General features: G+C 40.2%; 1 protein-coding gene across 1 annotated transcript in view; it reads right to left on the bottom strand.

Annotated features, from left to right (window-relative positions):
- Nucleotides 1-13,795, bottom strand: part of PLVAP (plasmalemma vesicle associated protein) — a 22,690-nt gene extending 8,895 nt beyond the window's left edge. Inside the window, exons 1-4 of the mRNA XM_070747404.1 lie at nt 13,387-13,795; nt 7,829-7,925; nt 5,744-6,360; nt 1,959-2,151 (exon numbers count right to left, since the gene is read on the bottom strand). Coding sequence (XP_070603505.1) covers nt 1,959-2,151; nt 5,744-6,360; nt 7,829-7,925; nt 13,387-13,749 — 1,270 coding nt within the window. The 5' untranslated portion in view covers nt 13,750-13,795. The remainder of the gene's footprint in view (nt 1-1,958; nt 2,152-5,743; nt 6,361-7,828; nt 7,926-13,386) is intronic.
- Nucleotides 13,796-14,661: the final 866 nt, after the last annotated feature.

Below are 14,661 nucleotides of genomic sequence, written 5' to 3'. Positions count from 1 at the left end.
TCGTTTTGTATGTATGCTTTTATGGCATTATAAGCTGCCCAGAGTCACTTTGGACTGTGAGGTGATTGACCTATACATTTAATAACATTTAATAAACATATAACTGCTGGTAGGTGAAAAAAAAGGCCCAAATGGGCAAACCGGAAGTGCGTTTTTCTGAACTTTGACAGTTGGGGGATTTTTTTTTGCCTCTCGGAAGATGAAATCGCTTTTCCGAAGGCCGGAAATCAGCTGTAACATGGAAACGTCTCATGTGCCGTCGCATGTGCCTCAGCTGCCACCTGTGGCGCACGTCCATAGATTCGCCATCATGGATATAGGGCAGTGATGGTGAACCTATGGCATGCGAATCCCAGTGACCAGTTAGGGCCCACAGAGTGGGCCTTCTCCGAGTCCCGTCGACTAAACAATGTCGTTTGGTGGGACCCAGGGGAAGAGCCTTCTCTGTGGCGGCACCGGCTCTCTGGAACCAACTCCCCCCAGAGATTAGAATTGCCCCCACCCTCCTCGCCTTTCGTAAGCTCCTTAAAACTCACCTCTGCCATCAGGCATTGGGGAACTGAGATATTCTTTCCCCCTAGGCCTCTACAATTTATGCATGGTATGTTTGTATGTATGATTGGTTTTATAATAAGGGTTTTTAGTTGTTTTAGTATTGGATTGTTACATGCTGTTTTTTTTATCACTGTTGTTAGCCATCCCATGGAGAGGGGCGGCATACAAATTCTATCTATCTATCTATCTATCTATCTATCTATCTATCTATCTATCTATCTATCTATCTATCTATCTATCTATCTGCTGGCATGTGGGCCATTGCCCTAGCTCAGCTCCAACGTGCATGTGGGACAGGGGTCGGCTACTGCCCGGATTGGGGGGGGGGGAAACGCAGTGGGGTAGCGAAAATGGAGCCCCACCCCAGAGCACCCAATTTACACTGAATGATGTTGAAAGAAAATGCATAAGCGACGCCCACAGTGTGGTAGTAAAAATTTTGGTAGCCCTTCACTGCTCTGGGAGGGCATTTTTGGCTTCCAGAGAGCCTCCGGAGGGATGGGGGAGGAGGTTTTTACCCTCCCTCGGCTCCAGGGAAGCCTTTGGATCCTGGGGATGGGGGGCAAAACGCGAGCCTACTGGGCCCACCAGAAGTTGGGAAACAGGCTGTTCCCAGATGCCAGAGGGCCTCCGGGGCGTGGGGAAGCTATTTTTGCCATCCCCAGGCATTGAATTATGGGTATGGGCACTCACGCATGCACGATAGCGCACGCCCACGCTCTTTCGGCACTCAAGGAAAACAAGGTTCAGCGTCTTCTTGTGAAAAGGTTGGACCGAAACACTTGCAAAGTCCCTTTCAACTCTGTTATTCTACAAGATGGTTCCCTTCAGAGCAGGCGGGGGTTGGACTTACCAGCCAGTACTGGTACGCTCTCCATGACCATCTCATGCGTGCCCAACGGTGGGAGATTTGACTTCTGCCCATGCACCGCAAGCGAAATCTCCTGGGAGGATGCTCTCGCGTGGTAGACTTTGCCGACTTTTGGCAATTTGTTCGTAAAAAATCAGAAAATCTGCAAAATCTCGCACAGGAGGGCATCCTCGTGTGAGATTTCGCTTGCTGCACATGCTCAGAAGCCAAATCTCATGTGGGTGTGCACGCATTCCTGTCGGGTTGCAGAGATATGTGTGCGTCTCAATTTCTGCTACCGGAACCCCAATCCCAGCTGCAGTAATGGGCTGCCAATTTTGCTACTGCCACACTGTGGGTGTGGCTTATTTTGTGGGTGTGGTTTGGTGGTCACGTGACTGGGTAGGAGTGGCTTGGATGATCATCATCGTTCAAGTGAACTGTTAAGTCCTTGACTTACAACCTCACCAGTGTTTCTCGCTGGGGTGACAATTCTCAGGTTAGCATTTTAGGGAACTAAATCCCTAAATCTTTCCAGAAATGGATTACTTACCAGCAGTGCTTGGATTTCGCTGAGATCCAGAACTCGGCTGAGCCGGTAAACTTGGCCTCCCCAATGGGTTTGGATTGCTGAACACATTAGAGCTTGCTACAGGATTCCCGAGACCTCTTGAAAAGGTGCCAATGGGATTAGATGAGCCCAAACTAAACGGGTTCCTCAAAGCTGTGTTGCCCGGAGACATAGTCTATGGAAATAATAAGTTTGATGAGCTTTCTAAAACCTGAATGGACTCATTAATAGTCTATGTTTTTGTTTTTTTAAGAAAATGGAAAACTACAGCCCCCAAATTGATGGTGCATCTCCTAATTTCAATGTGGTCCATGTAGTTGTAAAAATCAGGACAGTCAATTTAAACCTGGTCTTTATTTCCAGAAATAGACTAGAGAGTAAGTGAAATGTATCAGAGGGATACATTCTAGGACTAGGGGAAGAGCCTTCTCTGTGGCGGCCCCGGCCCTCTGGAACCAACTCCCCCCAGAGATTAGAATAGCCCCCACCCTCCTTGCCTTTCGTAAGCTCCTCAAAACCCACCTCTGCCATCAGGCATGGGGGAACTAAGATAATCTCCCCCCCTAGGCTTCTACAATTTATGCATGGTATGTTTGTACGTATGATTGGTTTTATAACAAGGGTTTTTAGCTGTTTTACCACTGTTGTTAGCCACCCCGAGTCCACGGAGAGGAGTGGCATATAAATCCAAAAAATAAAATAAAATAAAAAATAAAATAAAATAAAATAAAATAAAATAAAATAAAATAAAATAAAATAAAATAAAATAAAATAAAATAAAATAAAATAAAATAAAATAAAATAAAATAAAATAAAATAAAATAAAATAAAATAAAATAAAATAAAATAAAATAAAATAAAATAAAATAAAATAAAATAAAATAAAATAAAATAAAATAAAATAAAATAAAATAAAATAAAATAAAATAAAATAAAATAAAATAAAATAAAATAAAATAAAATAAAATAAAATAAAATAAAATAAAATAAAATAAAATAAAATAAAATAAAATAAAATAAATAAAATAATAAAATAAAATAAAATAAAATAAAATAAAATAAATAATACCACTCTATAAAGCCCTAGTTAGATCACACCTAGAGTACTGCATTCAGTTTTGGTCACCATACTACAAAAAAGACATTGAAACTCTAGAGAAAGTGCCGGAGGGAGCAATCAGGATGATTAGGGGACTGGAAACTAAAACATACGAAGAGAGGTTGCAGGATTTGGGCATGGCCAGTCCTGGCAAAAAGAAGGACCGGGGGAGACATGATAGCAGTCTTCCAATACTTGAAAGGCTGCCACAGAGAGGAAGGGGGTCAGGCTGTTTTCCAAAGCATCAGAACGCCAGAGAAGGAACAACGGATGGAAACTGACCAAAGAGAGATTCAACCTGGAAATAAGGAGGAACTTTCTGACGGTGAGAGCAATCAACCAGTGGAACAGCTTGCCTGCGGAGGTTGTGAGCTCTCCAACACTTGAGATTTTCAAGGGAAGATTGGACTGCCATTTGTCTGGGGTGGTCTAGGGCCCCTGCTCAAGCAGGGGGTTGGACTAGATGATCGACAAGGTCCCTTCCAACATACATACTGTACATACATACATACATACATACATACATACATACATACATAACAATTAATCAATGGAACAAATTGCCTCCAGAAGTTGTGAATGCTCCAACATTCATTTGTCTGAAAAGGTATAAGGTTTCCTGCCTGGGCAAGGGGTTGGACTAGAAGATCTCCAAGGTCCCTTTCAATTCTGTTAATCTGTATTCTGTAACCTCTAGCTGACTTCCTGGTACTTATTTTCTGAAAAAAGTTATCTTGTTTTATATTTTACATGTTTGTTTTCCACCCATGCCACTAACAGTTGAAGATGTACATTGCTCAAAAAAATAAAGGGAACACTTAAACAACACAATATAACTCCAAGTAAACCAAACTTTTCTGAAATTAAACTGTCCTCTTAGGAAGCAACACAGATTGACAATCAATTTCACAGGCTGTTGTGCACATTCAACTTTGTACAGAACAAAAGTATTCAATGAGAATATTTCATTCATTCAGATCTAGGATGTGTTGTTTGAGTGCTCCCTTTATTTTTTTGAGCTGTGTATTTTAGCATCCTAAAATCCTACAAAGAATTTGCGGCATTTTCTAAAATTAGAGATGGACCCTCCAAGTTATCATTTTGCTCTGTTGCAACAACTAAACTCTTTTTCCGGTTTAGAAAATTCTGAAGTCTTTTAAAGTAACGTAAGTCATTGGGATGCAGAGGAGATAGAGGACAGCAGAGGTGCTGGGTTGACATAAACCCCAAAGTCCAAAGTTAGACGTTTCATAAAAAGGACATTTTTACACAGAGGCCTTCCAGAGGATGGGGGAAGCTGTTTTTGCCCTCCCCAGACATTGAATTATGGGCGTGGACACTCATGCATGTAGGATAGCATGCGTGCACACTTTTTTTGGCACCCAAGGGAAAAAAGCTTCGCCATTTCTGGATTGGTGGAAAAAACCTTTACTCCCTGCGGCCAAAAAAGCACAGTCTCTGAGTTAATGCAACCCCCCCAGCATTGCCGTGAAAGAGTTAAATGCTTATGTACAATGAACCAAGGTTCAGCCATGATAAACTATTATAATATTATAATAAAATATTATAACATATAATATTATATAACATATAATATAATAAACTATAATATATAATATTATATATTACATAATATTACATAATATATAATATAATAAAATATTATAATATTATAATAAAATATTATAATATTATAATAAAATATTATAATATTATAATAAAATATTATAATATATAATAGTAAAATAAAGTTTTACACTTAAAGTTTAATACCATCTGCATAAGGTGCAGAAATGTAGCAAGAAAAACGTGTACAGTGTTCCCTCGATTTTCACGGGTTCGAACTTTGCAAAAAGTCTATACCACGGTTTTTCAAAAGTATTAATTAAAAATTACTTTACGGGTTTTCCCCTATACCACGGTTCCTCCCCCCCCGATGACCTCATATGTCATCGCCAAACTTTAGTCCGCCTTTAATAAGATTGACTCAGCCTTCCATCTTTCCAAGGTGGTTAAAATGAGGACCCGGATTGTGGGGGCAATAGCCTAGCTCTGTTAAAAAAGTGCTATTGCTAACATGTTGTAAGCCACCCTGAATCTAAGGAGAAGGGCTGCATAAAAATCAAATCAATCAATCAATCAATCAATCAATCAATCAATAAATAAATAAATAAATAAATATTTTTTTAAATAAACATTAATAAATAACCTTGGTGAGTAATAATCTAAATGGTTGCTAAGGGAATGGGAAATTTAATTTAGAGTTTTAAAGTGTTAAGGGAAGGCTTGTGATACTGTTCATAGGCAAAAATAGTGTACATTTACTTCCGCATCTCTACTTCGCGGAAATTCAACTTTCGCGGGCCGTCTCGGAACGCATCCCCTGCGAAAATTGAGGGAGCACTGTAACCACAAACTGCCAACCACAAACATTCTCAGGACAGGAAACAACTGAAGAAACAGCTTAGGAAATCCAACTAAAAGACATGTATAAAAACCCTGCTTGTAACCCGTAGCCCCTGCAGAAATGTGAGAATTTTTTCTCTCTCGGCCTTGCATTTGCAATAAACTTATTTTTACTTTATCAGATTGTCTGCTTCCATCTCCTGTTTTCTCCACAAATCTCTCCCGTATCAGCCGCCCCACTATTTGAGAAACACTGGCTTACCCTCACGCTGGTGCAAGCCTGCCTGGTTTGCTGCAGCTGCAGCCTCAAGCTTTCGTTATCGTCGTTCATCCTCCTGCATTCGGCCCTGGTTTTCTCAATCTGAGAGTCTTGGAATTCTTCGAGGGCCTGTTTCTGCAACTCGAACATCTGCTCCTGACGGACCATCTTGCGTTTCTCTTCCTGGAGGTCCTGGCCACAAGCGGCCTTCTGCCTCTGCAACAGGGCATTCGCCTGCGTCACCTCGTCGGCCTTCTGGCCAAACTGTTGGCCCACCGTTTCCACCTGGGTTTGCAGACTTCGGAACAAGGAACGGAAGGTGCTTTCAACCTCATGCCGGTAACAGCCGCGGGTCTCGAAGGAAGAAAATAGCTGGTCCGCTGAAGTCTTTAAGTGGTTAAGGGCAGGTTGTAACTCTTGGACCATGGTGGATTTCAGTTCCTGGTACCTCTGGCCCTGCGTTTGCAGCTGGAGTTTGTCTAGCTGGCATTCGCTCTTCTCTTTCTCTTCCTTCTCGGCTTTCTCTTGCCAAGACTTGCTCTCCCGGTTTAGGTTTTCTCGCTCCATCTGGCTTTTCAGCTCCAAGGCCACCAGCTTCTTCTCCAGAGCGCTCATGTGTGCTGTAGACCAAGCGACAACCACAAAAGCCAGCCGGTCAATATTGCAAAACTGGACATGACTGCATGCATTAGGAAAAAACCCCTTTTCTTGCCCCTCCAAACCACCAGAGACGTCTCTGCATGAGTCCCAGCATCTGGTCAGGTCCCACAGAGTCAGCCGTCTCCAAGTCCCGTCAACTAGACCCGTGTTTCCCAACCTTGGCAACTTGAAGGTGTCTGGACTTCAACTCTTCAACTGGGGAATTCTGGGAGTTGAAGTCCAAATATCTTCAAGTTGCCAAGGTTGGGAAACACTGAACTAGGCAATGTTGTTTGGTGGGACCTGGGGGAAGAGCCTTCTCTGTGGGGGCCTCAGCCCTCTGGAATCAGGTCCCCCAGAGATTCACACTGCCCCCACCCTCCTTGCCTTCCGTAAAAGCTTAAAGACCTATTTATGCCGCCAGGCAACCTACATAGAACTAAGAAGAAATCTCCTGACAGTGTGGACGATTAACTAATGGAAGATCTTGCCTTCAGACATTGTCACCACTAGAGGCTTTTAAGAAGGGATTGGATAGCCTTTTGTCTGAAATTGTATAGGACAGTGATGGCGAGACCTTTTTTCCTCAGGTGCCCAAATAGTGCGCCCGCGTGGTATGACTCGCATGTGTATGCCCACATCCATTCATCCCCCCCCCCATTCCTCTGTTTCCCAACTTCCAGTGGGCCCGGTAAGCCTGTTTTTCACCACCCCCTGGCTCTAGAGGCTTTCTTGGAGCTTGGGGAAGGTGAAAACAATCCCTTCTGCCACTCTGGAGGCCTTTGGAGGCTGAAATCGCCCTCCCAAAACCTCTGCACGGACAAAAAATCAGCTGGCGGGCACACACAGGTGCTATGGAGATGAGTTGGGCAACGGCTCAAGTGCCGGCAGATATGGCTCCGCATGCCACCCCGGAGGCCTTTGGAGGCTAAAATCGACCTCCCGAAACCTTCGCACAAGCAAAAAAATCATCACACGTGCCATAGGTTCTCCATCACGAGTATAAGGTCTTCTGCTTGAACGGGGGTTGGACTAAAAGACCTCCAAGGTCCCTTCCCATTCTATTCTATATTCTATTCTAAAACACTATGGTCAGGGCATGGTCAGTGTTAGGGGAGTGGATGATTATCTGCAGGGGAAGTTTGTTCCAAGCATCTACTACTCTTTCAGTAAAATAATATTTTCTCACGTTGCTTTTGATCTTTCCCCCAACTAACTTCAGATTGTGTCCCCTTATTCTTGTGTCCACTTTCCTATTAAAAACACTTCCCTCCTGTTTAATTATTTAAAAATAAAATAAAATTAAATAAAATTAAACTCCTTGAACAGCCCCAAAACAAAGCAAATACATTTGGAGGGAGGAATCAGAAAGAGAGGGGAAAAAACCGCTGAAATTTCTCTGGCTTTGTGTTACAGAGCTAAGACTAAAGATGGGTTTGCAATACTCACCAACGTAAGTAATATTCAAAAGCTGTAATTGGAATCTATTTTCATAGGCCGATGAGAGAGCTGCCGAAGTGCTCTGCTGTTGTTCCTTCAGCTTTGTCTAGAAAAAGGTGGAAAGTCCATTAAGTTTCTTCAATGCAACAATATCGCCAAAAAGGCTTCCAGAGTTGTTAATCTGATCCTACGTAGCTTCTGCTCTGGCAATCTCACACTACTGACTAGAGTCTACAAAACCTATGCCAGACCCATCCTCGAATACAGCTCATCTGTCTGGAACCCACACCACATCTCAGACATCAACACTCTCGAAAACGTCCAAAGATATTTCACCAGAAGAGCCCTTCACTCCTCCACTCGAAACAGAATACCCTATGAAAATAGACTATCTATCCTGGGTCTAGAAAGCTTAGAACTGCGGCGCCTAAAACACGATTTAAGTATTGCCCACAAGATCATATGCTGTAACGTCCTTCTGGTCAACGACTACTTCATCTTCAACCGCAACAACACAAGAGCACGCAACAGATTCAAACTTAATATTAACCACTCCAAACTTGACTGTAAAAAATATGACTTTAACAATCGAGTTGTCGAAGTGTGGAACTCATTACCGGACTCAATAGTGTCAACTCCCAACCCCCAACATTTCTCCCTTAGACTTTCCACAATTGACCTCTCCAGGTTCCTAAGAGGCCAGTAAGGGGCGTATATAAGTGCACTGATGTGCCTATCGTCCCCTGTCCAATTGTCTTTCCTTATCTCATATGTCATATATATTCTCTCCATATATATATATATATATATATATATATATATATATATATATATATATATATATATATATATATGTCACATGTGGGGTTTTTTTTGCTGAATTTGAAAATTAAGGGAGACTAGGATAGATCTATTTCGGCCTTATTTTGGCCTCATCAGCTAGCCATACCCACTGGGACTTGAACCTGCAACCTTTGCCTTGTAAGGCAGAGAATTATCCTCTAGGCTACAGTATCCAATCCCTTCAGCTATAAATAAAATAAAATAAAATAAAATAAAATAAAATAAAATAAAATAAAATAAAATAAAATAAAATAAAATAAAATAAAATAAAATAAAATAAAATAAAATAAAATAAAATAAAATAAAATAAAATAAAATAAAATAAAATAAAATAAAATAAAATAAAATAAAATAAAATAAAATAAAATAAAATAAAATAAAATAAAATAAAATAAAATAAAATAAAATAAAATAAAATAAAATAAAATAAAATAAAATAAAATAAAATAAAATAAAATAAAATAAAATAAAATAAAATAAAATAAAATAAAATAAAATAAAATAAAATAATAAAATAAAATAAAATAAAATAAAATAAAAATAGAAAAAGGTGGAAAGTCCATTAAGTTTCTTCAATGGTCATTGGGGAATAACAAAATAGCCACTGGCTTGCTTCCCAGCCTTCTCAAATTCGGAGCCTCCGCTGATTAAATAGATTTTAACCAAGGGCTTGTATGTGCTCTAAAAAAATTAAGTTAGCCTTCAGTAGGTGCATAAAGACCATTGGGATTGTGAAATTTTTTCTCATGTCCAATCGATGCATAGAATAGAATAAAATAGAATAGAATAGAATTCTTTATTGGCCAAGTGTGATTGGACACACAAGGAATTTATCTTGGTGCAGATGCTCTCAGTGTCCATAAAAGAAAAAGATACATTTGTCAAGAATCATGAGGTACAGCACTTAATGATTGTCATAGGGGTCAAATAAGCAATGAAGAAACAATCAATATTGACAGCATGAATTATCTGTCAGAAACTACACTGCTCAAAAAGATAAAGGGAACACTCAAATAACACAGCCTGGATCTGAATGAATGAAATATTCTCATTGAATATTTTGTTCTGTACAAATGTCGGCTGGCGGGATCTCGGGGAAGAGCCTTCTCTGTGGCGGCTCCAAACCTGTGGAATCAACTGCTCCCAGAGATTCGCATTCTTTTCCCTATCAGTCATCCGGAAAGCTGTTAAGACCTTGCTTTTCTGACAGGCCTGGAATTAGAACTAGATTGATTGTAATGCATGCATATTTTTTTATGATATTGTCATTTTTATTATCCTGTTGATTTTATTCTCGTATTTTTTACTGGTTTTTTTTTACTATAGAATAGAATAGAATATAATTTTTTATTGGCCAAGTGTGATTGGACACGCAAGGAATTTGTCTTGGTGCATATGCTCTCAGCGTACATAAAAGAAAAAGATACATTTGTCAAGAATCATGTGGTACAACACTTAATGATGGTCATAGGGGTCAAATAAGCAATGAAGAAACAATCAATATTAATAAAAATCTTAGGATACAAGCAACAAGTTACAGTCATACAGTCCTAAGTGGGAGGAAAAGGATGATAGGAATGATGAGAAAAACTAGTAGAAATAGAAGTGCAGATTTAGTAAAAAGTCTGACAGTGTTGAGGGAATTATTTGTTTAGTAGAGTGATGGCGTTTGGGGAAAAACTGTTCTTGTGTTTAGTTGTCTTGGTGTGCAGTGCTCTGTAGCAATGTTTTGAGGGCGTTTTTCTTACTATTTTTTTTTACTATTACAGTACTACTAGGATGTTTTTTTTACTATTGTTGTATTTATAACTGTTAGCCGCTCTGAGTCCATTTCGGAATGAGCGGCATATAAATACAACAAACAAACAAACAAATAAATAAATAGTCTCAAAAAACATAGAAACATAGAAGATTGGCGGCAGAAAAAGACCTCATGGTCCATTTAATCTGCCCTTATACTATTTCTTGTATTTTATCTTAGGATGGATATATGTTTATCCCAGGCATGTTTAAATTCAGTTAGTGTGGATTTACCAACCACGTCTGCTGGAATAATAATAATTAATAATAATAATTTATTAGATTTGTTTGCCTCCCCTCTCCGCAGACTCGGGGCAGCAAGTTTGTTCCAAGCATCTACTACTCTTTCAGTAAAATAATATTTTCTCACGTTGCTTCTGATCTTTTCCCCAACTAAGCTCAGATTGTGCCCCCTTGTTCTTTTGTTCACTTTCCTATTAAAAACACTTCATGTGTCAAGAGATATGGAATGAGACACAGCCTGTCACAAATCCCCCCCCTTCTACTGTCCAAGCAATCTCATCGGTTGTTTTCCCACAAATGTTCCTCTGCATTCCTCGGGAGAAGATTGTTCTCAAACTGAACACTCCAGGTGTTTAACCTTCTCTTGCAAGGAGCCGGTCACTTTCCATGGGTGTGTCTTCTTAGAGTCAATCTACTTGAATCCTGTCTTCTGAAGCATCCCCAATGCCAACTTTCTTTTGTTGGACAGCAAGTGTTCTATCTCCTAGAAGGGTTTAATGATCTAGATCAGGTGGTCTCCAACCTTGGCAACTTTAAGACTTGTGGACCTCAACTCCCAGAGTTCCTCAACCAGCAAAGTGAGTTGATTGTGGAGTTGAGGTCCACAAGTCTTAAAGTTGCCAAGGTTGGAGACCCCTGATCTAAAATATGCGCGCCCTCTACAAAGTTCTTATGACTGGGAAAAGTTTCCAGAAAAGACCTGAACTGTGTTGAGTGTTGCAGAACATCTACCGTGCTTCCCCAAAAAGAAGACCCTGCCTTATATTTTTTGAACCCTGAAATAAGTGCTTGGCCTTATTGCCATGCACTCAAATTCCTATTGGGTTTATTATCAGGGATGTCTTGTTTTGGGGGAAAACAGGGTACTTTGTGGGTTAAGTGCCAGGGCTATCATCTGTAGCTAAATAATCCAACACAACCCCTTATTTCCAACAATGGTAACAACAGATGCCCACGGCAGAAGCCTTTTTTCCCTTGCCATTTATTCTCTGGTATCTGTTAATATCAGAGACTGCCTCTGAATATGGAAGTTTAAACTAGCCCCCCTGACTTTAAAGCGTGTTTTCGTGACTGCCCATCTAACCATCAGGTAACTTAAATTAAATTACATAAGTGGTCGGGCAGTAGGAAAAGCAAGTAGGATGCTTGGCTGCATAGCTAGAGGTATAACAAGCAGGAAGAGGGAGATTGTGATCCCCTTATATAGAGCGCTGGTGAGACCACATTTGGAATACTGTGTTCAGTTCTGGAGACCTCACCTACAAAAAGATATTGACAAAATTGAACGGGTCCAAAGACGGGCTACAAGAATGGTGGAAGGTCTTAAGCATAAAACGTATCAGGAAAGACTTAATGAACTCAATCTGTATAGTCTGGAGGACAGAAGGAAAAGGGGGGACATGATCGAAACATTTAAATATGTTAAAGGGTTAAATAAGGTTCAGGAGGGAAGTGTTTTTAATAGGAAAGTGAACACAAGAACAAGGGGACACAATCTGAAGTTAGTTGGGGGAAAGATCAAAAGCAACGTGAGAAAATATTATTTCACTGAAAGAGTAGTAGATCCTTGGAACAAACTTCCAGCAGACGTGGTTGGTAAATCCACAGTAACTGAATTTAAACATGCCTGGGATAAACATATATCCATTGTAAGATAAAATACAGGAAATAGTAAAAGGGCAGACTAGATGGACCAGGAGGTCTTTTTCTGCCATCAGTCTTCTATGTTTCTATTTTTCTATTTTGGAAGAGAGATGGCGGTATCACTAAATATATAACACGAAGCTTAGATATTAAGATTATTTAAAATGTAAAAAAATTTAGGATAGAGGTTTGATAAGGTGACGCGTTGAAGTAGAAGTTTTCTTTTTCCACACACATATATATACACACACACATATACATATACAGTACATATACACATACATATACATACATGCATACATACATATATACATACATACATACATACACACATAGTGACTAATAGTTACGAAATAGAAATATGATGTTAAATACTGGATAATTTAGTTATATGAAGATATAAACATAAGAGGTTTTATTAATGATTATATTCATATAATGCACTGCTTGAAGATGGTGAAAATCTTCAGATGTTTGATAGTAAATAGCTTAATTAGATGAAAGATATGGGATTTTAAAAGAGGATAGAGATATAAGAGGCGCTTTTGAATGTTTAGTGGGAAAGTTTTTATGTATGTTTTATATTAAGCCCTGTTGGAGTGTTTGTATTCATATACTGCTCAAAAAAAATAAAGGGAACACTCAAACAACACATCCTAGATCTGAATGAATGAAATATTCTCATTGAATACTTAGAGTTATATTCTGTTGTTTAAGTGTTCCCTTTATTATTATTTTTGAGCAGTATATAATGTTTTATTTTAAGGTGCAGAAAAATAAAAAAAATTATACCCGAAATTAAATTACATTTGCCTTTAAATTAAATAACTTAATATTTAGTGAATTTGTAACGCCCTAGTTAACGGGCAAATCTTTCAATGCACTTCATATTCCATCCTCGTGGTCCATGGACTTATCATGTTTTCCCTCCCTTTGGAAAAGGCATCCAACTTTGTGTCTATAAATGCATAGAAAAAGGCGGATGCTCAGGGCAACCTGGAGGTCGTATGCCTCTAACCTTCTTTCCCAGGGCTTACCTTGTCATTGTTGCAAAACTTCAAGGTGGTGTTCAGCTTGAACATTTGAGTGTGTACCGCACGGGATTCCTTCTCCGTGGCATTCAGCTGGCGCTTGAGCTTGTCAATGTCTTCTTTGAGGGCTTTGATCTTCTTGTCCCCCTCCTGCAGCTGGTTGTTCAAGCCCTGGATGTGTTTCTCGGTAGCCTCCGTGGAGTTGCTGTAGACCATGAAAAGCACCAATGCCACAATGATGAGGAACTCGATGAGGGAGAGGAAGAGGAAGAAATATTTCATGTAGAAGCCACAATCCCGCTTGGGTTGAAGGCCACCCTTGGAGTCTAGGCCTAAAGTGGCCATGGCGTAGGCGTTCTTCTCTATCATGTTGCCAACTGCCTTGGTTAGCTCACGACTCGGCCTTGAGGTTCCACTGAGTGGGGACATACACCTCCCACTGTTTATATTGCATCTGATTAATATTTCCTCCCACTTGGCTCCGTGTTTCCTTCCTGCTTAGTTGGAGAAGCTGGTGGTTACAGGTTAGCATAACATTGCCACCATTCCAAGAAAGCAGTATTGTTATCAGCGTTTCCTCTTTCCTTGTTTGTCTTCTGCTGGCCCACGCTCGCCTCCTTTTGTCAAAACAAGACCAGCCGTTGCCTCCCTCTTCATTAACTTGGTCTCAGAGGACCCTCCAAAAGACGTCAGTCACATCTCTTGGCAGAGGATGGAACTGACCCAAAGCGATGTTTGTTACCTAAACAGCACACCCGACTCTGGTTTCGGCACGCAGGAGCCAAACGGACCAGAGCAACCGCGTCCTGTCCAGCCCGTTTCCATCTCTTCGCCCTCCAAAATCGAGTCACGAACAAGAGAGAGCCACGGAGGCGTGGGGTTTCTGGTGGGTCAAAAACAGGGGTGGGTTCCACTCAGTGATGGGCGCCTACAGGTGCGGTTATGGACACAGAACCGGCAGAAGAGTTTTGGTCAGGTACACAGAACCGGTAGAAAAATGTTGAGCAATAAACTTAAAAATAAATAAATAAAAATAAACTTATAAGTTTGTATGATAAGTAAACTTGAGTCCCAACATATAATTAAACCTGGCCCAGGAAAAGTTTCTCAGTATTTGGTTAACAAGCTCAGTATTTGCTTAACAAGCTGCTCTCGTGTGTGAATAGAATAGAATAACAGAGTTGGAAGGGACCTTGGAGATCTTCTAGTCCATCTCCCTACTTAGGCAGGAAACTCTACACTTCAGAAAAATGGCTATCCAACACCTTCTTAAAAACCTCT

Source organism: Erythrolamprus reginae, chromosome 1 (genome assembly GCF_031021105.1).
Source record: "Erythrolamprus reginae isolate rEryReg1 chromosome 1, rEryReg1.hap1, whole genome shotgun sequence".
Lineage (NCBI taxonomy): Eukaryota > Metazoa > Chordata > Lepidosauria > Squamata > Dipsadidae > Erythrolamprus > Erythrolamprus reginae.
This window is presented reverse-complemented; position numbering and strand designations above follow the sequence as displayed.